The following is a 25,618-nucleotide window of genomic DNA, read 5'->3' as shown; positions in this document are numbered from 1 at the left end:
TGAAAGAAACTCTGCCCATTGATCCTGTGGCGCCTGGGATCGAACCCAGGACAACAGGATCACAAGTCCAGCGTGTTGTCCGCTCGGCCGACCGGCTCCCCCCAGAGTTACGGTCATTATTAAAAAAAAAGCATTGAAAAATTTTGGAGCCTAAATAGTTAACAAAAGTATCTTTCGGGGTACTTTATGAACCTCTGCTTTTTAAACGGGGCTGTTGTACACATTTGTCTGTTGGTCTCCAGACGAACTATTTCAATTTACCTATTTTGGGTAAATTCTGGGACTGGGGCTTGTCCCTAATATTTCCCCAGGTGTAAATTATTATGAATTTATCTGGAATGCGCTCAAGGGAGTACAGTTAAAGGGATTTTAAGCACCGGTTCCAATAATTGTGGTATTTTATTGAATAGATTCGAACAATAAACGTTGTGCACGTTCTCCAGGTCAGCGACTTCTGCAGCTTTGAATGGGACTGTTAATGTGTAACAATATTCCGCCCTAAACAACATTTAATATCTTACAACGTGCCATCATTGGTTTGGCACCTCTCGTGCCAAAGGTTCTTGCTATCCACCAAATAAATTGTCTTGCAGCTGTGACAACATCACAATCGACTTGAGAATGGTCCAGGACGGACCGAAACGTCGTCGTCCCCTCACTTTCTAGTGTGTGGTCTGGTCAACAGTTTCTTTATTATGTTCTTCAAAAGTAAGGTCTTCCATGATTAGTCATTTATTTTATCTTAATTGAACAAGGTGTTTTCCCGTGACCCATTAAAAGACCCAATTTACTTTAGTTTGGAGGTCTGCCGTGTCCTCTACATCGCCTACTCTCATAAAAATCTTAGTGTCACCTGTGAAGGATGATATGGTACTATAGTTTGTGTCACTCTATGTGTGGGATATGGAAATGAGGAAGATTACCGGACCAATCATGAGGGTTGAACCTTTCATGTTGAATGGACAGGATTTAAATCTTTGTGTAATAACACCATGATCACAGGAGGGTCCTCCTCTAAGCCCATGCTGACCAGGGTTATGTAAGTATTACTTGCGATTGCTTGGTCAACCTGCTCACGCACAAGGCAGCACATATATGACTTATTGCTTATAGTCACTATTTTGCTTATAAATAAGTATATATGTGACATATTTCAAGCCATATTTTTTTTCAAGGCACTAACTCTTCCTCTCAGTTTTATTAAACAATAGAGATTTTATACAAAATTTGACAATATCCTGAGTTACTTTACAATTTATTTAAATATTTTAGTTTTGTTTTTATTATTTTTATATAACTGTAATATCAATATAGGTATAGGTTCAGTACTAATTGTAATATCTTAACATACTAAGCAGGTTAGGTTAAGTCAGTGTTTTAAATTCAGCTTTTCAAGGTAAAATCAAATATTCACAATAAATTAGTATGTCACATATGCACTTATTCATAAGCCAAATATTGACTATAAGTGCGAGAATGGGTTGTGCTTGGTTGTGGGTTTCTTGATAGTGGGAAGGGAAGCAGTACAAACGCCTGTGGCATTTTCTTCGTTTTATTATAAAGTTATAAATATTCTCTACGGGGCCACGTAGTAGCTATGGTGAGCGTGTGTGTGCAGGACGAAGGCTTGTGCTGATCTGCTTATGGAGTGAGGTCCTCGTTGCCTCTGGGGCGAGCACACAAGGAGCACCTTGTTCTAGAGGTGCTGAGTAGGCACAGCAATAGCAAGATGGCGCCCATCACTCTGGGCGTCCAACACCGCTCGGCTCGCTATTATCGGCGTCCTCGACGATCTGCTTGAAGAACTTCTTGGTTGTGTACCTAACAGTTATGTACAGCAGTATTGACCTATAGTGGCCTATCTGTGATGATAATGCTGTCTAGAATTTTCTGCGTATGCCTTGTTACCTCCTTTGTGGAGTGGGGCGATCTCCGCCGTTTCAAGTATGTTAGGAATCTGGGCTCCGTCTCCGTATAAAAAGTTTAGAGTCCTGTGATAAAAATTTTTTTTACAGTTCTACGGAAATGGGGAATCCTAGGAATCATGACATGGAAACAAATTTATCTACTTATGGAACAAATGAGGAAGTAACATAATAGATATGAGATCGCTAGTGTTTCAAATGTAGGTTAGATATATGAATAAGTTTGGGTGGACTTGTCAAAAACCTGCCTCGTGTGGAGGCTATGGGCCCCATAGGCCTTCTGCAGCTTACTTTAATCTTACGGTTATAGGCAGGCTGTCCATGGCTATGTCATAGTCAAATGGGGTTAGGGTGACATCAAATACAAGTCTAGATTGGTGTCTCGCTCACGGAGAGCTCATCAGGATTGTCAATCTTCCGAAAAAGCAGAGAAACTGTCTGGCCGAGAGAAAAGCAGAAAAATTGGCTGATTGAGAGGCAGAAAAACTGACAGAGACCCCTCCTGCTAGCAGACAGACCGTTGTAGTCTCAGACAGTCTGTGCTGACAGAGGTGGAGACAAAGAAGGAATTGGATAATTAAGAAGAGCTGAGACAGACAGACAGGCACACACACACACATATACAGACAGACAGACAGAGCAACAGACACAGACCAACAGACAGACAGACAGAGCAACAGACACAGACCAACAGACAGACAGACAGAGCAACAGACACAGACCAACAGACAGACAGACAGAGCAACAGACACAGACCAACAGGCAGACAGACAGAGCAACAGACACAGACCAACAGGCAGACAGACAGAGCAACAGACAGACAGTCAGGACACACACACAACCTCCCCCCCCCCCCAAGTACCCAACAAACACCATACCCTACAACCAGTCATGGCAACAGCCTCATCAAGAGACAAAAAAGCCATGGCGGACTTCCCGGAACCCATTATGAGGCGTCATGCAAGGAACAGTCATGCAACATGCACTAGAGTGACCCCTTGCATGAGTGCCACTCTCCTAACAACTATGTCACTCCTTCCCCAAGAACAATATCCCTAATTACAAGAATAATAAATAATTATTTTGTTATAATAATTCAGCTATAATTGGGTTATCATTAGTATTATAATATCGTCTGGAATAGGTCTATTGTACCTACAGCTTAGGCTAGTTAAGCATGATTAGGCATGCGGATAATTTAGGCCTTGTACCCATAGGCTAGGCTAGTCAGAGCAAGTTAGTTCTACTGTACCTATAACCTAGGCTAGTCAAAGCAAGTTAGGTCTGCTGTACCTATAACCTAGGCTAGTCAAAGCAAGTTAGGTCTGCTGTACCTATAACCTAGGCTAGTCAAGCAAGTTAGGTCTGCTGTACCTATAACCTAGGCTAGTCAAAGCAAGTTAGGTCTGCTGTACCTATAACCTAGGCTAGTCAAGCAAGTTAGGTCTGCTGTACCTATAACCTAGGCTAGTCAAGCAAGTTAGGTCTGCTGTACCTATAACCTAGGCTAGGCAAGCAAGGTAGCAAAGAGCTAGGATAAGTGGGAGAAGCTTACAAGAGAAGATCAATTAGGATCGATTTTAGCCAGGGGTTCCCACACGGCTAACGTCCCGGACCTCGGAGCAAGGCAGCGTTTGACCGTTAGTTCCCTTGGCTTCCCCCTCCGTTGTTTAGGCAGTTTAAGGCACCAAGGCACAAGTTTAAATAAATAGTTACGAATGTTTGTTTCGGCCGAGCTATTGTGACTCCTACTACGTGTTATTATTGCAAAATGGCTTAGTTAATATGTTTAATTGCGCGCGCGCAAAAAAATACGAGTTTACGTTTTTTAAATTTAAAAATATACAATATTTTTCTATCGTGGCGGTTAACTTCAATGTTTGCAAGCTAGACCTGCACACTTTCTCTACAGTTATCTAAAGCCATGCGAGGATTCTATAGTTTTAATGGATACTATTGTGGTATACATTATTCGTATATAAGATTTTTGTATTTGTTGCAGTGTTAGTATGTTTTGGTCGCCAGCCAAAGTGTCTTTCACAATTGTACGTATTTGTTCATGATAAAGCCTCAAAATTCACAGAAGTTACAGCCCCGCTCCTTTGCCAGGTTAGTCCACTACGGGCTCACCATAGCCCGTGTTATTTGGAAATTTGTTCCCAGTAGCTGAATCCTAAAACAACAACAACGTCGAAATTGCGGTGTTTGTGTAGAGGGAACATCTATCTGGCTGTCATTCCTCGCACCTCTTGTTTGATAGTTTATTCTTGAGGGTTCAGCAAGTCAATAGAAGACGCCAAGCTTGAGGGTCAGGGGCCAGATTCACGAAAGCGCTTACGTAAGTACTTACGAATCTGTACATCTTTTCTTAATCTTTGGCGGCTTTGTTTCCAATTATTAAACAGTTAATGAGCTCCGAAGCACCAGGAGGCTGTTTTATAACAATAACAACAGTTGATTGGAACGTTTCCCTGCTTGTAAACTGTTTAATAAATGTAACCAAAGCCGTCAAAGATTGAGGAAAGATGTAAACGTTCGTAAGTGCTTGCTTAAGTGCTTTCGTGAATCTGGCCCCTGAATTCTACTTAAAATCCTAGCGCAGTTTATGCATACAGCTAGACCTCGCTTCCCAGTCGTCGGGTCACTAATTCAGCACCGCTCCTGTGCCAGGTAAGTCCACTACGGGCTCACCATAGCCCGTGCTACTTGGAACTTGTTCCGAGTAGCTGAATCTATAACAACAACAACATCCCAGTCGTCACTGATAGGCAAGTACTGATATGTACTGTATTATCATTAATATTACCTCGGTCGATGCGGTCATTTGAGATTTGGTTCATAATCTATGTTGGATAACGGAGAAGAGTTCTTACTGCGGGGCGACCTCTCGGGCAGTGATTAGCGCGGTCAGCTTAAAACTGATTAAACCCAACTTGTATTCCCAGGCAGGGCGAGAGAGATGCCCGGGCACGTTTCTTCAACATATGATGTCTGTGTTCACTTGGTAATAAATAGGTGGCCGGGAGTTAGGCAACTGCTGTGGGTTGCATGCTGGTGAAGGCCAGTCAGTCGTTGGCCTATGCTTCGTGTAGCCGACACTTGAGTAACCAATACATTCCTGGTCAATGAATGGAAGGACCTTCTTGACAGAAAACGGAGTGCAGCATGCAAGGTCCAACAAGTCAATTTTTGCATCACAAGCAGTATGTTACGTAACGGCCCAATGAATACTTATCTGAACATTACTTAAGCTACCAGCTTTTACTCAAAAACGTGATTTTTAGTACCAAAGTGAAGCTTCAGAGATAAATGCTAGACAAGAACAGCATCGTTGTCCTACATGACATTAGACATGACATCAGGCTATCCTTAAAATACAAAAATATGGACGCCATTTTTGAATGCGTTCACGACGAGGGAAATTATATTGGAGCAAGAATAATTTACACCCAAACGTCTATTTTTGAACTATCTAAAAATAACCCGCGCAAAGGTTCGCTTGTTTTAAAGGCCAACTAAAAATCATTCCACGACCAAGATGAAATTGAGATAAAGAGTTCTCTCGGGCTGGAGTGCAGTCGTGCATAAACATTAGTGTTTTCTTAAGTTTAAGGGCGTGTCTATAAATTATCTTACGATACACAGGGCTCCCTTCGTTCGCGTATATACACAAGGTCACATTTAAATACAACTATTACATCAAAGTGCATATTTTTCCGTTAGGGCTTTCAGCGTGGAACTTTGGATGAAGCTGCTGTTTAAATTTATTTATTGTAATAATTATTGTTTTTGTTATTAATATGGTTAATATTGTTCGCATCACTGTATTTGTGTTATTAAAACATTATTAGTACGCACATACAAGATGATAGTAAGTAATTATCAAAAATACAAGGTGATAGGCCAGCTGACAACAGGTCAACATATAAGGTGGAAAGCCACCTGACAACTTAGGGTGAAAATGTTCATGAACCTCACTGACGTGGAGGTTCATATTATATATATATAATATATATATATCAACCATAATGTAGTATCATAGCGTAGTAACAGCGCCACCGTCACACGATCTCGGGGTTGGAGAATCGAGGCTCGTAATAAAGTTTATAACATCCGCTCACATCGTGACTTCCTGGATTGAGAAGGACTGCTCACTGCCGCTTCCAAAATTAGACTAGTCCCACTGAGAATTCCCAGGAGTAAGTTTATGCCTGTGGGCGGCATCTTCCCCCGAGCAGCACTAGGCTACAGGAAGGAGCGCTATTAAGCAATGAGCACCAAGATAAATGTAAATGTAAACATTTAACTAAACTACGTAAATGTTTTCAGCTGTGTGAATTTGAAAGCTTTTTACGACTTTGCAATTACAACAAAAAGTATATATAGTATTTTACACGATTCAAGTTATTTAATAATTGAGATATAAATGAAATTCTGAAAAGGTGATAGGTGATACAAGAGTAGGCTGGCCAAAAACGTGAATCGAAGAGGCTTCGCGAATGGGATAAACAGCTTAGGTACCGTGCCTATAGAAGACACTAATGTTCCACTTCCTGATAGACTAATAGCTAGTACTGAAGCTTATTTAACACTGTAGTTTCCAAGCTTGTCCTCCTAACTTAGCTGATTCATTCATGACATTATCTCTTAAGTTATTAGAGAGGGGTTGAAGCTCAATATCGGAGGACGTGAGGTAGGCTTGCGTTATTTTCTTTAAAGAACAAAAAATGACAGTTTAGGTATTAGCAACTTGAATTAGTCTACTATACATTCATTTCACTAGAAGTTTAGCTACATTTTAATATCAAAGAAGTGTTTTGTTGCAGACCTTACATGTTAGCTTATACAATCATATATTAATTGGCTCGGCTGATAGTCACCTAGGTCTCCTCCCCCCTCACATTTATTTATTCAAATGTTTTACTGCGTTCAAGCTTACAAATATAAGCTATTTATCCTTTATTTTCTTTATTATGCACCCCATACCCATCCCGTGGGCGGTGGTGTAAAGGATTACAGAGAGACATTACATCACAACTCTGTTATTTATCCTATCTCAATTCTGAGTTTATTCACCACAGCCTAACTGTGGGATCAAGGCTCGATTTCTGAAGCAGGCGACCCGAGACACTGTTTCTACAGGCAACCATGGGACACGACACCAAGCAACGTTAACAACCTAGTAATCCTGTGGTCAAACCCATTACATCACAACCTTAAAATACACAAAAGTAGGGAGCTTAAATTGGCAACAATTGCAGGGAAAGAATGGTCGTCCACAATCATCAAATAACGCCCAGTTATTAGTCGTATTGAATAACTTGTCGCGGGGCTCTTAAGCTCACGAAAGCTGAAAGTGGCTGAGGGGAACTATTTTCATGGTCTGGGCCCAGAGGTCTGATGTTGGCTTGTATGTTGTGTGGTCTGGGCCCAGAGGTCTGATGTTGGCTTGTATGTTGTGTGGTCTGGGCCCAGAGGTCTGATGTTAGCTTGTATATTGTGTGGTCTGGGCCCAGAGATCTGATGTTGGCTTAGAAGGGACTTAGAAGAATTGATTGAGCATTGATGGAGTAAAGCTGAAATGTCTGAATAAATATTATAACAAGTGAGCAGGGGTAAAAGTTAAAGAGGGACAAGACGAATTTCAGGGTTACAAGGAAGCACTTCTTTACTGTAACACTAGTGGGTAATGAGAAACCTTTAGTGAGGTAGTGAGGATAACTAGCTATAAAATGAAGTATGATACAACACAAACACAAAAGATCTGGAGCTACTTTATTACTTGACGACAGAAAAGGTGGGATCTAAGAGCTGAAGCTCAACGTGGCAAGCACAATTCTGTGAGAACAAATCCCGCGTGATGAGACCCAAAATAAGGTATTAGACCACCCGACGAGCAGACTACGGCGATAACCTAACCCCCCACTCTCCCCAACCGTGGGGCCCACCTCCACCCACCCGGTGGCAGGTCCCCACCCACCCTGTGGCAGGTCCCCACCCACCCTCAAGGGGGGCACCCACCATCCACCAAGGAACCAACCGCAGATCCTACCATGATAGGATTCTCCTCGCACTGAGATGGTGCACAAGGCTTTATAAAGGCTTAGGGGAGGGGAAGGGCAAGAGAATAACTTTCTCTGCATCCTTTACCGGGTAACTTTATCCCCCCTCCCCCTCCTGTAATTGTGTCCACCCTCTCGTTTGACTGCATGCTAAACTGCTGTTTTGGAGGCATGGAAGGAGTAGAAACTTGTCTCAGTAACTCTCCGAAATGGTTCAACGTCCATGTTAGTCAGCCCGTCCTCCAAAAATGATAGTACTTACAGCAACTATTTATTGGTCGACCGTACACAAATGTACTGCTGGACCCAAATTATCCTTAATGGAGGACTTGTAAAGTAAACTAGACCCTGGACATTAAGAGAGATTTACTGAGACAGGTTCCACTCCATCGATGCCTTCGAAACGCAAGTTACACGTTTGAAATAGAATAAACTAAACCAAAACGTAGGAAAATGACGATGTCTGAGGCTTCAAGTGTGATGACCTGATCAAACAGGTTGTTGGTTCTAGTAGTCTATTAACGATATCAGTAATAATACTCTACAAAGTGGTTTCCCGAGCCTTAAGAAGAGTATAAGAATAGATTAATTACAAGCAACCAGCCACTGCGCTTAATACCCCCTGAATGAAGGCCTGAAACCGGTTCCTTTTCATTATGGGTTTTACCGAGGGTAGTCGAGACTTGCCTAATAAGAGGGTGGTGGCGGTGCTAGATGAAACGGAATTGTTATTTGATAAGGCGCTAAGCACCGGCCACAGCGCCTCCTGCTCATATGTTACGGCCACCACTCCTTACCGCAACTAACAGGAGTGCTCCACGAGGTATGGTCAACTCTACCCAACATGGTTCCACAAACAAGTTTTCTGTTTGTCAAAACAGTATACATCGCTAGGTTAAGATGTATTAGGTTAGGCTATGTTCGACTCGGTTGGGTTTTCTTTGGTGGAGTTGGATTAGGTAGGTTTTCAAATCCGTTGACGAACCGTCCTGTTGTTGTTATTATAGATTCAGCTACTCGGAACAAGTTCCAAGTAGCACGGGTTATTGTGAGCCCGTAACTTACCTGGCACAGGAGCGGGGCAAGTAGCACAGGCTATGGTGAGCCCGTAGTGGACTTACCTGGCACAAGAACGGTCGTATACCGTCCTGTGTAGAATGTGATTTGTACCTCGGCTCTAGTAGGTACCTAGGCAACTGGGCATAATCTTCCAATGATGTTAGGATTTATATGCCTGCATCTAACTTGCAGACTCCTAATATATCTTCAATCGCATCAGAGGAACCACTCTTCTCCTTTTCGGGTTACCGGGTACGAACTGACGACATCTCTGAAGGAGTGTTTATGTTGCAGGGGGACAAGGTATGCTACGTATGGTAGAGCGGCGGCCAGACAGGGTGTGGTGACTGTCAGTTGGTTAGCACTTGGCTCCCTGCCTCACTCTCACCTTACGGGAGGGAATGTTAAGTTAGGCAAGCCCGTGCACGTGCCAACCCGGCCTCTTGAAGTTATAGTGCTCATAGTAACTATTTGGTCAAAAGTACCAACATGCCGTGATGGACCGCCAGTAATCCATTTTGTTGTTATAGATTCAGCTACTCTGAACAAGTTCCAAGTAGCACGGGCTATGGTGAGGCCGTAACTTACCTGGCACAGGAGCGGGGTAAGTAGCATGGGCTATGGTGAGCCCGTAGTGGACTTACCTGGCACAGGAGCGGTGCCTTTTTTTTTTTGCCTAACCATTTTTCGTACAATTAATATAGCATTCGTTAACAATTTTACAATACAAATATCCCTAAGCCTCGTATGACAATTATATTTCTATATAAGGCTAACATTTAGATCAGGTCTTATATTTATGTTGGTGTTAAAAGAAGTTTCCAGTTTGTCCAAATTCAAAAATACAAAAAGTCCACTTTCTGATGGTCCATCAAGATGAACCATCACAATGGTACTTTCCACCAAATAGTTACTATAAGTACTGTACTTTCATTTCAGGAGGCTGGGCTTCAGGTGTCGTCACTTTAGATCACCCTTCATATATTCTGGCAGCGATGTGGGCTTCGCTGGGAATAACACCACTGGTTCACTTCCCAATCGCATCCACCTTTGTTGCGTTGCTCGGCTATTGTTTCATTCACATTGTCTTTGCCATGACATTTCGTCAGGTTCTTAAGACGTCACACATTGTAAAATGCGCTTGCAACATTTCTGGTGTGAGTTGCACATTTCTTTAATGATAACTAAGGATTACGAACACCAAAGATGTGTTTTACACACTTCTAATTTTAGTCGTAGCCTCAGGATGGCGAGAATCGAAGCTTAGTAATCCTATCTAGTGTAATTTTAAACTTATATTGTTAATCTAAGCTCAAAGTAATTTGTGAAGAATCAGCTTAGTCAAGTTCTTGTACACCCTGCTTGTAGTAGGCTTGGCACTTGATCCCCGATGGTCCAAATGGTAGAGTGACAAAGATTAAGCAACCCAAGAGGTGGCACGGGCATGAATAGCCCGTAATCCAAATGGTAGACACCGTTCCTTAACATCGTTTTCCTATCCAAAATCCATCCTTCATACGATGCAGTTCCTATTGGCCCATACGAGGGACCTCCTATGGTCCTTGTAGGACCTTGAACCTACAAAAATTGTTTGTTATTGTTTAAAATGTGAATATTGTTTGTACCTAAATAATATTCACATTTTGTACTACCAGAATCCTCCAGATGTCCCTTCCAAGTGCTATATACAATCATACTGGATTGATGTTTTCTCCTCACAATTACCTTCCCGACACAGGAGCCTTGTATGGTGACATCACTACGACAAAGAACATGTATTCAGTCCGGCTCTACATGCAGATCATGATCACTATTTATCCTATCAATTTTCACAACACCAGCACAAGTCATCATGCAAACGAAGACAACACTTGCAGTGCGTATTAATGCTGACACATAAGCACCGAGTAATGTTGGTTGATGCTTATCACCGCTCTTACTACAACACGCTCATCACATGTACGTCCTATGTGGCACCACATAGGCATAACGGACGCTACAGAAGACCTATTGGCCAATATGTAGTTACAGCCCCCGCTCCTGTGCCAGGTAAGAGCGGGCTCACCATAGCCCGCTCCTGTGCCAGATAAGTCCACTAAGGGCTCACCATAGCCCGCTCCTGTGCCAGTTAAGTCCACTAAGGGCTCACCATAGCCCGCTCCTGTGCCAGATAAGTCCACTAAGGGCTCACCATAGCCCGCTCCTGTGCCAGGTAAGTTCACTAAGGGCTCACCATAGCCCGCTCCTGTGTCTAGTAAGTTCACTGCGGACTCGCCATGATCCGTAGTGGAACATTTTGTTCCAAGTTTCTGAATCAAAAACAACAAACAGCCAATATGTGGCAGCTATTTATATTCCTCCAAAAATCATTTATATAATAATTCATTGCGTCAGGAGACATGAAGCTTATATACATAAAATAAAACAAATAAATGCCCACGCACGCGCGCGCACACACACACACTTTACCAAACCAGAGTTGGTTTGGTAAAGTTGACCAAAAAGCCAGAGCTCAACCCCCGCAAGCACAACTAGGTAAGTACTTTAGGATTAAGTCAAGGTCCCCCCCCTTCCCCCTCATGTCAAATTACTGCCCCTCCATAGGATGCAATTCTACAACAATTGCCTGATTGATTGATTGATTGATAAAGATTAAGCCACCCAAGAGGTGGCACGGGCATGAATAGCCCGTAAGTGGAGATTTTTTGGAGTGAAAATTAGCAATTGCCTACATGTTATTGTTTTAGATTCAACTACTCGAAACAAAAAGTTCCAAGTAGCATGGGCTATGGCGAGCCCCTAGTGGACTTACTTGGCACAGGCGCGGGGCTGTAACTTCAACAATTGCCTAATTCCCGGGTACCTATATATACTGCTAGGTGAACTGGTGCATTAGGTGAAAGGAAACGTGCCCAACCATTTCTATCCCGCCCGGGAGTCGAATCCAGGATCCCGTGTCTATGTCTTTCCTTAACTACACACAATAACAAATATATGACAAACATCTCAATGTATTTAAGATCAGGATAGTAAACGCCGTAAACATCTGGGATCTGAACCTTACAAAACTCATCGCCACCAAATACTTGAAACATTCCCGCTCGTCCTTGGAATTGTTTAAGATGGGAATTTATGCGATACTTCAATTGCACTTGATCAACGTGGTTACAGTGGATGCGGGCTGCAAACACGAACAATTTGCTTGATCAGACACTCAAGAGTCTGGTATGATAAAACAAACATCAAAAACACATTTGCTAAATAAAAAAAAGACAGAAACATTGTCTATTATTTATTGTTAAAATCTGAGCTATACGACACACTGACACCACAGGAAGGCACAAAATGTTCCTTTTGTCTCCAGTTTTCTACGCTAGTGCCAATGTTTTTGTCTATATTCTTCCTTCCCAGGCTATACCGGGTGTAAACAATCAATTAGCTCCTTTACTGGGGCAAAACTGTGATTGTAAACACACGAAAGCCGGCATATACAACTGCTGTGAGGCTGGGGGCCCTAGAGCTGGAGCCTGTGTAGGTGCAGATAACTGGGTGCGGTGAGCATGATCACGCCGAAGCACCACCGGGTTATAAGGTCATCAATATGCACAACTCTCCATATTCAGTTGTCAGTTACTGACACATTCCTGACAGTGGCATTATTTTATGCATGGCTAGAGCACTGCCAGCCGTTGCCATGGGCTCTGTAGTACAGAGCTCATAATAATCTGGTGCCACGGGTCGTGATTGTGTTGTCATGGGGTCGCCGATTGTGGTACAGGGAGCATGATAAACAATCCTATATGGTTTTCGAAAATGATGCATTGTTCATCATTCAACGCTGATGACATCTGGGAAGCACCAATGTGCTTCAAAGAAAAATTGATTGAGAAAAATTGAGAAAATGAGAAAAACTTCATTGTATTTCAAAGAAAAAGTCAGGTAAGTTCCGAGCCAGCTATAACTGTGTTTCTTTCCAAGAAGGCTGTTATTTTATTAAATTTTTATGTTCAAAAGAACATTATAGGATGAATACTCAATAAGGAACTTTCTTTCTTCAAAGATAATTTACTTATAAATATTTAAATAAATATAGCCATGGCTAACAAAAAACATTCCTATTTTAATTAGGCTATGATATATGTGCAAATTATAGCCTAGTGTTAAAGGGTCCTGTAGTACAGTGGTCTTCGTCCTTGACTCATAACTGAGGGACCTGGGTTCAATCCCTAGGCAGGTCGGAAATTCGTTGGGCACGTTTCCCTCCAGCTGATGCCTCTGTTCAACTAGCAGGAAAATAAGTACCAGGGAGATAGGCAACTACTGTGGGTTACATCAGGCTGTGGGTCAGAAGATGACCTATAGGGGTCATCTCGGTAAGCCTAAGTACAGGCTTCATGTCCAGATAACGGAAAATATATCACAAATAGTGATATATGGGCTCGAACCTCCGACCTAGTGACCACCCGTTAGCAACACTATCCGCTCAACCAACTCCTAAAAAAAATAGCAACTATATATATATAATAAATATGAGTACCACCTCTAGCTGGACGAAGGGGGACCCATAGCCTCGGAGGAAACCACGCATAACGCATTAGAGGGAATGTTTACATCCCCTCCAATACTATATATATAACTATATATATATATAACTATATATATATATATATATATATATATATATATATATATATATATATATATATATATATATCGAACCCATACTGCCAGGAGCACTTTGCAACTGGTGTACAGGACACCTTAACCACTCGACCATCATCACGACCGGACAAAAGATGATGGTAGCCGAGGCTATTTCCTCATCATTCCGCCGGCACTCTGATGGTAATCTTGGGCATAGTATTTTATCAAATCACCTCATTCTTTGGGGCACACGTGAGGAACACAAATGTGTGTTTGTGTTCCTCACGTGTGAAATTTACTTTACTAAACCAAACGGCGTTACGATTTAACAAGGGTTTAGGATGGTCCGAAACGCTGTCTCTTGCCTTTCAATTCATATGTGTGGATTTAGTTATTTGCCATTACTTGTATGGACAATGATACTGTTTTATTCAAATACAAACATACAATTTCTTTGGTGGATTTTATTGACGCCATAACGCCATACATACTAATTAAAACAAATCGTACACTAAACCTAATCAAAATTTGAATGCCATATTTAGATACTGATCGACAAATTCAGTTTCATTAATGAATTGCATAGATTTTGGTCTGTAATTAATAGCAAGTAACTATTACAGGCATCGAGTTCAGACGAGAGCCTGCTTCTGTACTGACAGGGCAATGACACTCACTGTAATGTTGATGACAGGTGCCTGGGAGTACTGACAGGTCAGTGGCACTCACTGTGGAGCTCATGACAGGTGCCTGGGAGTACTGACATGTCAGTGACACTCACTGTGGAGCTCATGACAGGTGCCTGGGAGTACTGACAGGTCAGTGGCACTCACTGTGGAGCTCATGACAGGTGCCTGGGAGTACTGACACGTAAGTGGCACTCACTGTGGAGCTCATGACAGGTGCCTGGGAGTACTGACATGTCAGTGACACTCACCGTGGAGCTCATGACAGGTGCCTGGGAGCACTGACATGTCACTGACACTCACTGTGGAGCTGATGACAGGTGCCTGGGAGTGCTGACAGGTCAGTGGCACTCACTGTGGAGCTCATGACAGGTGCCTGGGAGTACTGACATGTCAGTGACACTCACTGTGGAGCTGATGACAGGTGCCTGGGAGTACTGACAGGTCAGTGGCACTCACTGTGGAGCTCATGACAGGTGCCTGGGAGTACTGACAGTGACACTCCCAGTGGAGTTGATGACAGGTGCCTGGGAGTACTGACATGTCAGTGACACTCACTGTGAAGCTCATGACAGGTGCTTGGGAGTACCGATGTCAGTGGCACTCACTCTGGAGCTCATGACAGGTGCCTGGGATTACTGACAGGTCAGTGGCACTCACTGTGGAGTTGATGACAGGTGCCTGGGAGTACTGACAGGTCAGTGGCACTCACTGTGGAGTTGATGACAGGTGCCTGGGAGTACTGACAGGTCAGTGGCACTCACTGTGGAGCTCATGACAGGTGCCTGGGAGTACTGACAGGTCAGTGGCACTCACTCTGGAGCTCATGACAGGTGCCTGGGAACACAGACAGGTCAGTGACACTTACCGTATCGTCATTGATGATCTCCCTGCGGTCTCTGGAGCTCCATCGCTTCCATACGCCTCCCGTGGCCCTGAGAGGGTGTCCGTGGGCCCCCGGCAGCACATGGCTGGCCACCACCGTCAGGAGCACGATGAGGGAGGGCATGTGCAGCCTCTCCCGGGGCCACAAGGTCGACAGCTGCCCGCACGCGTGGTGTACGCCCCTAGCACGGCCAGGGGGTTTGTTTTGGTTGTGTGGTGGTGGGTGGGAGAGTGTGTCTGGCACTGGCTCCCTCCGCACCCACTGGCACCACCACACACCGCTGCTCCTGGGCCTCCCTGCTGCTGCTCCTCTAAGGCCTCCGTCTGCCTCCATGGCACTAAACCACGCGGCGGCCCGCACTAATCAATGAATAACGTGGCACTGGGGGGGGGGGGTCGTCTGCTACTCCACACTTGCCTGGCACTCACACTCCCTAAATGAAAGTAACATCATCTTCACTACGAGATTACCGATGCATAATCACACATTTTCCACACAATAAACGTCATCTCTTCCACGAGTGGGGGTGCAAAATGCTTAACACGTTTATGTATAAAAATCAAGCGGCGGTGCCAGGCCGATGCCAAGCGTGACAGGTGCGGTGTTGGAGTTAGACTTGAGGTCACAGGTCAACCCCCTGAGGAGGTGAGAGGACCAGAGGGGGAGGAGGGGGAGAGGAGGCAGATCACCAGTGTTTAGTGTTCGCGCGAGACCGCTACATCACCCTACTCCTCCAACAGCCCAGGCGACACTGAGCCCCCTACACTCTCCCCACCCGACCCCCGACCTGGCCCTGTTGCCATACGCAGGCGCCTCCACCACCACGTGGACCAACACAAACACAAACATAATCGCCCTTAACCATCTTACTACTCTCGAAATGGCCGATATTAACTCTGAAAACTCACAAAACGCCACTCGATCAGCATACCCGCTAAAGAAACTCAGATGTATATCAATTGTTATCGTCAAATGAGTGGAGAATGTAAAGAGGCAACATTTGCGGCCAGTGAGTGAGTGTGTTCTTCAGCTAGACTAGACTTAACTCACAATACTATTCTGTCCCACCAAGGTCATGGACCTCCTACTGCTAATTAAACTCCTTTAATGACTAGAAATTCAGTTTGTTTTACACGTATATGATACGGATAAATTGAAATTAAAATTTTGCTTATCCGAGTTAATAAGAGGCCTTACGTTCGTGCATTTTGTTAAACGTTTTCGTTAGAAAAAATGTACATAGGCTCCCCTCTCTCTCCTATGTACATTAAAACCCTTATTTACATTTGTTAATACATCTTTATGTATGTGTACCACCTCTTTATATATGGATATCAATCCATCCTCCTGTTTTTCATCTTTCTAAAGATGTATTAATGCGAAAGTACTTTCCTGCCTCATTTTCCTTCGTGGTTACACATTGTCTATATATATATATATATATATATATATATATATATATATATATATATATATATATATATATATATATATATATATATATATATATAATGTGTGTGTGTGCTTACTATTTGTTTGCAGAATCGAGCTATTAGCTCTTGGACCCCGCCTTTCTAACCAATCACTTTTTCCTCTATTACATATATATATCTTTCTAACACACGCACACACACACATCCCCCAAGAAGCAGACTGTAGCAGCTGTCTAACTCCCAGGTACCTATTTACTGCTAGGTGAACAGAGGCATCAAGGTGCAAGCAACTCTGCCCATTTGGTATCGCATCACCCGGGCCATTAGGACTAGGACTCCCAAGCGCTGTCCACTCAGCTACGAGGTGTGTGTGTAATGTGATCACTCTGAACATATATTTGATCACGAGGCAGATACAGGAGATGCTGATCGGTGAATCATTGCTAACCAAAACTTTTCTTTCGGTTTTCCCGGAATTAATGACCCATTATATATATTAGATGAAGATATATTGGATTAAGTTAGGATATATTCAATTAAGTTAGGATATATTCAATTAAGTTAGGATATATTCAATTAAGTTAGGATATATTCAATTAAGTTAGGATATATTCAATTAAGTTAGGATATATTCAATTAAGTTAGGATATATTACAATCAAGTTAGGATATATTCAATTAAGTTAGGATATATTACAATCAAGTTAGGATATATTTGATTAAGTGAAGGATAGATGAAATTGTTTATGTAATAATCTAAGATGAGGTCTGATAAAGACCTTTTGTGCCCTCTGTAATGCTTTTTGCGCTACCGCTCACAGGATGAGTATGGGGTGCACAATAAACTAGCCGCCTCCGGCGGCAACAATCAAATCAAGCTAGTATATATATTGCATTAAGTTAGGACATATTGTATTAAGTTAGGATATATTGGATAGTTAGAATATATTAGATTAACTTAGAATATATTGGATTAAATTTTGATTTATTGGATTAAGTTAGGATATATTAAATCAAGAAAGGATATATTAAATTAGGTAATATTAGGTTAGGAAATATTTGATTAAGTATGGATATATTAGACGAAGTTGGGATATATTATATTAAGTTAGGATATATTATATCAAGTCAGGATATATTAGGTCAAGTTAAAATATATTGGATAAGTTAGGATAATTTAAGTTAGGATATATCACACTAAATAAGGACCTATTATATTGTTAGGATATATTAGATTAAGTTAGGTTAGAATATATTTGGTCACACGGTATTTGTACTGTATTTATGTGCGTGTTGCCACAGTTGTATATTTAATATTGTTTATATATATATATATATATATATATATATATATATATATATATATATATATATATATAATATATATATATATATATATATATATATATATATATATATATATATATTATATATATATATATATATATATATATATATATATATATATATATATATATATATATATTGAGAGAGAGAGAGAGAGAGAGAGAGAGAGAGAGAGAGAGAGAGAGAGAGAGAGAGAGAGAGAGAGAGAGAGAGAGAGAGAGAGAGAGAGAGAGAGATTCGTAAGTGAAAACAGGTATATCTGTAACTATTTACATAGTTAGGATGGTTGCAGTCGTGCTCTAGACGTTCTCAAGTCATGTCGACCTTCCCCAGGATGCAACCCACAACAGGCGAGTCACTCCTAAGTACCTATTTATTACTAGATAAAGTTGAAAGGTAATGTGCCCAAACGCCTCTGCCCCGCGCGGGTCCCCCTTCCTTGTAAACCAAGGAAGTAGACTATTGCGATACAGGATTCTGTCTCTAGATTATTTAGATAGGTACTGAAACATGCCCTATCTCTTCACAATATATTTTAGCGTTGCTTGCACAGTGTAGTGTATTTTACACTCGTTCTCAGTGAACATATGGTTCCTTTATTGACACCCAGACCATAATGATGAATGATGATGAATTCCCCTGCCATATTTTACTATACTTGAACTTTATTTCTCCACATTATTGGTGGACATATTTATCTAACCAAGGTTGCAAGATTACACAATATTTTTTGATGGTCTCTGTATACTTTATTTCACAATTATAAATTCCCAAGTCTATTCTACTTGCCCTCGTTAGGTGCCGTTTAGAATACGTAGTTCAGTTTTTAGTCTCAGTACTCTAGAATGAATGTACTTCAGCTCAAACTTGCACACAGAAAGACAGCAAGGTTAATCAGAAGCCTTCCTTATGAAGACATACATGACTGAAGTATATAAATGGATGAAAGGTCATAGCAAAGTAAGACTTTAAATACATCAATACAAAATAAAATACGGAACAATGTATATAAATTGCATAAGTTTAGATTCGGGAAAGACCTGGGTAAATACTGGTTTGGAAACATGGTTGTTGATCTATGGGTACAAATTACCGGGTAACATAATAGACTTAGGATATATGAATGAGTTTGGGTGGATATAAATAGGAGCTGCCTTGTATGGAACAATCCTTCTGCACTTTCCTTAATTCTTATGGTTCTATAATTTAAAAGATTTACAGATACATGTAATTTCTCAGAGCTAGGCTATATACACGAGTAGATTGGTAACAAAAAGTTCAAATATAGAGTAACTGTAATATTCAGTGGGTCAGTCGGCAGAAATCTGTTTTCTTATAAAGTACAAAGTTGATTATTTGGTTATAAAAAGCGCCTTTACTTACAAGCCAAGACAGTTATTCTGAAGATCTACGGCGCCTTCCCCTCCGAGTCCTAATACGCTGCTTCCAGGTAACGGCATCAAGCACTCTCTTATTATAAAACTGTAGTTATATATATGAAAATATATGCATGTCATGAATATATAATGAATTAAATCCAGCGAAATAACCGCCTTTCTGGTTTACAAGAAAAATTATAGCTTTTTTATTGACCACGGCGAAATTGGCCTGGTTGAGGTACCAGCCAGTGGGTTTTTGGCCACTAAATTTTCGTTTTTTTTATTAATCAATATTCGTTTAAAAATTTGTTTCGAATTAATTATTTTGAATCGGTTGTCGGTATCATTTGAACATATTTATTTGTGTTAGCACATAGCGAGGAAAATGGCAGTGGAGATATTCTAAGTGGTTAGTGAAAGAACAGCTAACTGCTTTGTGAAGCCTGACTTGTCTACCACCATTGGTTGTTTATCACCACCGGTTGTGTACTGCCACTAGCTGCCTTCCACCACTGGTTGTCTTCCATCACTGGCTGTCTACCACCATTTCTTGTCTTCCATCACTGGCCGTTTATCAGTAATGGTTGTCTATCAGCGATAGTCTTTCAGCACTGGTTATCTATCAACACTGGTTGTCTACCACTACTGAAAATGCTTGCATCATTGTACAAGAGCTTAGCTAATGGCATGTTTGAGAGAACTCGATGGCAATATAAAGGAAGGACCAGAGGTGTCATGATCACAACATATAAGATATTGGGGGAATAAAGTGGACAGAGACAGTTCAGATTATGGAAAATAAGAGTAGCAGATGGTAGTAGGAATAAGCCAGAGAGAGAGAGAGAGAGAGAGAGAGAGAGAGTAGCGAGCGCGGAATGGTCAAGATGGCTCCACAAAGCTCGTTTTCTGATTGTTAAACCCGAATATATATCGTTAGGTTAGGCTGTTAGACTGTGGTTAGGTTAAAATACGTTGGGTAAAGATAGGTAGGTTTAAATCCCATGACTTTTTAACTTTCTTACGATGCTACTGGTATCAGTAGCAAACATGTGCAATGAGCCTGAGGCAGGAGTGGTGAAAGTAGCCACCATTCGCGGCTTCAAGAGCAAGCAATTATTAAAAGGAAAGCGGTGAGTCAGAATGGCGATATAGGTAACAGCTAGAGTACTGGTATAACCGTACCGTAACTAAGTGCTCTGAGGCGGGGCACTAGAGCTAGATCTCGCCCCATGTAGACGTCTAGGTAAGCCAGCACACTAGACACGGGTTCTCACGGTTCCACTCTCCCACCAAACCCGTTTTTAAATGAAGACAGGAATACCTTTTCACCGGCAGTAACCCACTCAAGCTCAACAGTGGTCCTAAGTGCCTGAGCGGCCGCTTTTTATGCCCAGCGCTATGCTCCCCTTGTCCACTGCTACACCCCCTTGTCCACCACTGCACCCCCTTTGCCCACCACTGCACCCTCCTTGCCCACCACTGCACCCCTTTGCCCACCACTACACCTCCTTGCTCACTGCTACACCACCTTGCTCACTGCTACACCCTATTGCCCACCACTGCATCTCCTTGCCCACCACTACACCCCCTTGTCCACTGCTACAGCTCCTTACCCACCACTACACCCACCATGCCCACTGCTATGCCCTCACCCACCACCCCACTGCATTACCCGCCACTACACCCCCCCCCCCACCCGTATGCTGCTGCATCCTAACCTTCTACTACATTTAACCACCAAAACCTGACTGGATGAAAGGGGTTGACTGTCCATTATGAACTGTATAGCCAGGCCTCGTCCTCGGGGCTCCAACCTTCACACAGCTAACTCACAAAGGAATAAATTGTCAATGGTTTAATCCAGGCTTGGCTTTGGAGGGTGTAACGTCGTGCAGTAGAGGTAGTACCACCATGCAGTGGAGGGAGTACTGCAACACCCAAGGAAATCTACCTTTTGGGAGAGGTCAGACCCAAGTTACCTTTGACAACCTTTAGAATCCTTGAAATATTGACGAATTTATTTTGGTTGGAAATATCTTAATCGAAACATTCCATTGACCAGGCATGCCCAACTCCAAGGAAATTTCTCTCATTCTCTTTCTCGCCCTTTCTAGCTTCTCCCTCCCCTCCTTGATATATGTAAGGGTCAGAAGTTGACCTCGTCGCCCATTAGTTAAGAGGCATGTCAAACAATTTGTAGTAGGGAAATTCCCCTGGGATGCTGTTTTACCTCAAGTAAAAGGTATTTGATCTTCTCCCTTAAAAACTTTAGAGTGGTATGTCGCCCTCCATTAGTTACGAGATCAGTAAAAAATACCACTTATCAAACAGCGTTTAATTTAAAAATTCCTTGTAAAATGTGGTGTGATGTTTTCAAGCTGCACGTAGGTGAAGCCTTCAAGTGGTAGGTGGCAACAAACCCCCCCCCCCCATCCCACCTGATACTAGCTGGGGTAGTTTGGGTACATATACCCAGTGTAGGATGATAGGATTCGCTTACGGGCTATTCATGCCCGTGCCACCTCTTGGATGGCTTAATCTTTATCAATCAATCGATAGGATTCAGAGTATCCCGGAAAGAACAATGGGATAAGGGCTTGGGGACATCAGAGCCAGGTGGGAGACAGGGTCTCCAGCTGAAAACCGGTGGTCAAAGGTAATGCGAGACATCTCTGATGAAATCCATTAATCCATTAATCAATCAATCAATCAATCAATCAATCAATCCATTAATGTAACATCACTTGTATGTATATACCTTACCTGAATAAACATCTGAATCTGAATCTGAATCTGAAATGTGTGATGTAAAACATGTGTATGGGACAAGTAACAAAGTCAGCAGACTAACAGACGTTGTCACAGCTCGAATAAGACTTGGCTACAAATATCTCTGGCAGGTCGGCTTGTATAGAGATCTAGATGAAGTAAAGTGTAAAGTGTGTGGATAAAGACAGGGGGACACACTCGAACACTATATCTTGGATTGTAGTAAAATTGAGCCATTTAGAGATAAATCTAAGCTAAAGTTGTATGATATGGCAACCTATCTTATTACCAAGGATAAAATACCTGAAATCCTTGCACTGAATCCATATTTCGCTTCTAGTAGATAAACGACATATGAGATTAAGAAACATGTAGTGTATTGTGAAGACTAATAATAAACAGCAGCTCCCCCTGTGACTATAATATCTCCATTACTCAATTAATTATGTATTAGCGATAAGACCTACCATTAATGTATAACGACTTACTGCAAATATATAGCTCTTGAAATAGAACATTCTCTGTAACTAGCTGACATTGTAACTATAAGACATGAAGGATATATGACATTGTTTATGTAATAATCTAAGATGAGGTCTGATAAAGCCCTTTTGTGTCTTATGTAATGCTTTTTGCGCTACCGCTCACAGTATGAGTATGGGGTGCACAATAAACTATGGGGCAACAATCAATTAAATCTCTGATGTATTTCCCATATCTAAATTACTTGCCATTTTGCCAGTGTAGGATAGGGACTTAGGAATTTGCCAGTGTATGTGACTTAGGAATTTGTAGTGAATTTCATAATGTTGATTAAATAAAATATTGTTAAATTTCCATCTTTATGTGTCACTAGTTTTCCCTCCATTGTCATCTGTGTAGATCATCAAGGCCGTTGAACCTCGTGCGAACCTCCTAAATTCTCCGGTATTAAATTGTTAAACATACTGTCAGCAAGTGATTACATTAAAAGAAGAAATCTTTCATGAATAATTAAACTCAATAAAATTGTAAGCCCCCTTACAATTTACCAAGCATAGCAACTTTACTTTAGTGGTTTCCCCCCAGGAACCACTGGCGATCCCCTAATTAGTAATTATCACTAATAATGTAGTAACGAATGTAATGGGGGTGATGGCAGCCGGTGTTTTCTCCTGTGAATTGAGATTAAACATTGAGCATTAAGTACGATTACGCATTGGTACTTCTAACTGAGATTAGTAGTACCAGGTTACACTCAACTGTAAATAATGTTGAGACTGTTTAAGTAAATACTGTATATTGAAGAGCACCAGTGTGTAATCCTACAGTGTTACAGTGGTATCAGGTAGGGAGTTACAATGGTATCAGTTAGGGGGTTACAATGGTATCAATTAGGGGTTACAATGGTATCAGTTAGGGGGTTACAATGGTAGGTGCTACAGTACCACCATGCAGGGAAAGGAGTACCACCACGCAGTGGAGGGAGTACCCCATGCAGTGGAGGGAGGTCCATCAAGTAGTGGAGGGTGTAGCATCATGCTATGGAAGGAGTACCACCATGCAGTGGAGGGAGTAGCATCATACTGTGGAGGGAGGGGGTCATGTAGCAGTGGAGGAAGAGCCACAGAGGTGGCACTGCTGGGCCCTGAATGGCTGAGTCATAGCATGAGTTAACTCTTTAACAAGGAAGTGATTGCAAGTGCCTTGATATTGGCCGCTGCAGCTTAGAATTGCAACTGGTTGGAATTGTGATTGGTTGGAGTGGGAGTTGGTTGGAGAGAGGATTGGAGTGTAGGTTGTTGTTTAGAGTTGGGAGGGGTTGGTTGGAGAAGGGATTGGAGTGGATGTTGTTGGTTTGAGTGGAGGATGGTTTGAATGGTGGTCAGTTGAAGTGATTTGTTTAAATGTTGAACTGTTGGTTACAATTGCTTCTGCTACTTAGAAATGAAAGGTACTGGTTGGTTACACACAGAAATCCCAATAGCATGATGTATCAAATGAACAAATCCACAAGGGCCGTGATGAGGATTCGAACCTACATCCGAGAGCATCCCAGACGCTGCTTTAATCGACTGAGCTACGGCATGGTAAAAAGAATTGCAACCAGAAATTCTACTGAATTTACTTGGATCCTGCAGCGTCTGGGATGCTCTCGGACGTAGGTTCGAATCCTCATCACGGCCCTTGTGGATTTGTTCATTTACTGGTTGGCTCATTGGAATGGTTACCATGGTTTTTCCATCAAAATGTTGCACAGTAATTGGAAGCTACTTGAAACAGTTTAATTTGTGTGGAAATTGGCTGAAATTATTTCAGTGACTAGTTGGACTGTTGGTTAGTTGGTTTGGATGATGGTAGGGGATTGACTACACAGCGTATATTTCCCCCAGTACGGTGCTTGCAATGTTACATGTCCCCGCTGTTTCTTCTCTCCTCAAAGCGGAGCCCTCTCAATTCTGGTACTAGTTACAAACCTTTGGTAAAAAATGTGTACTTTACGAGGTGCAGATTCCATGACGGTGCTGCATACTCCAGTCATGGTCACACATAGGCAAGTTATTGGAGTTTAAAAGCTTCCTTGTTTAGATTTTGAAATGCTGCTGTTGTGTGTTGGGATTATACCCACTCCCAGGTCTTTGCTATATAGTTGTACTAACTTAGTATTTTCTCATGATCTTACCCCCAGGTCTTTTTCTCTTATTGTTTCCTGTACTTACATGCTCCTTATTTACCCGAGGTAACTACTGTATTTCTCAAATAGCTTCGATGGGTACAGGAAGCTGGCAGCTTGTCAAAGGTCTCCCCATTGCTCCTGAAATGTTCTAGTCTCCTACATGTCTCCATTCTCCCTCTCCCTGTTCTGTGGTGCAGTGGTCAATCCAGTCACATTATCATTTAGACACATTTACTTATGCCTGTTGTCTATTCATCTAACAATAAAGACGTACCTGGGAATTAGGCAACTGCTGGGGGTTGCAGCTTGGGAAAGATTAGTCACTGACTTGAGGGAATCTTGATAAGCCTAACAAGCTACTCCCACCCCCCCACCCCAAAAAAAAAAAAAAAATAATTATCATTAATATCACATGATGCTCATTCAATAACAATCGCCACCTTTAATCTTTCAAACATGACTTCCACATACAAACACCATAAACTCAATAAGGATAAAAGCTATTTAATATTCAGTGTAAAACTAAATAAATTCTGATAAAAATGTGTTAAGGCCTTATAATTAGATGACTAATGATATCTTTATCTTAAATAACTTTTTCTTTCTTTTGTCATGTGGATAGTACGTAATACAGACAACAGTTAGGTTAAACCCACTTGTCAACCATTTATGTTTGCTTGGCTTACACTTCCAAGAATGTTAAGTCAATACAGTACTTTAAGCTGTATAAACCTCACCAAGTGTAATTATGAATTTAATTATGATTGTAAATT

General features: G+C 41.8%; 1 protein-coding gene across 1 annotated transcript in view; it reads right to left on the bottom strand.

Annotated features, from left to right (window-relative positions):
* Window positions 1-16,001, bottom strand: part of LOC123770043 (matrix metalloproteinase-25) — a 202,700-nt gene extending 186,699 nt beyond the window's left edge. Inside the window, exon 1 of the mRNA XM_045761648.2 lies at window positions 15,245-16,001. Within this exon, the coding sequence (XP_045617604.2) occupies window positions 15,245-15,595 (351 nt within the window). The 5' untranslated portion in view covers window positions 15,596-16,001. The remainder of the gene's footprint in view (window positions 1-15,244) is intronic.
* Between the last annotated feature and the right edge of the window lie 9,617 nt (window positions 16,002-25,618).

This window comes from Procambarus clarkii, chromosome 45 (assembly GCF_040958095.1).
Source record: "Procambarus clarkii isolate CNS0578487 chromosome 45, FALCON_Pclarkii_2.0, whole genome shotgun sequence".
Taxonomy (NCBI): domain Eukaryota; kingdom Metazoa; phylum Arthropoda; class Malacostraca; order Decapoda; family Cambaridae; genus Procambarus; species Procambarus clarkii.
The sequence above is the reverse complement of the archived record's forward strand: the minus strand, read 5'-3'. Positions and strand labels throughout refer to the sequence as shown.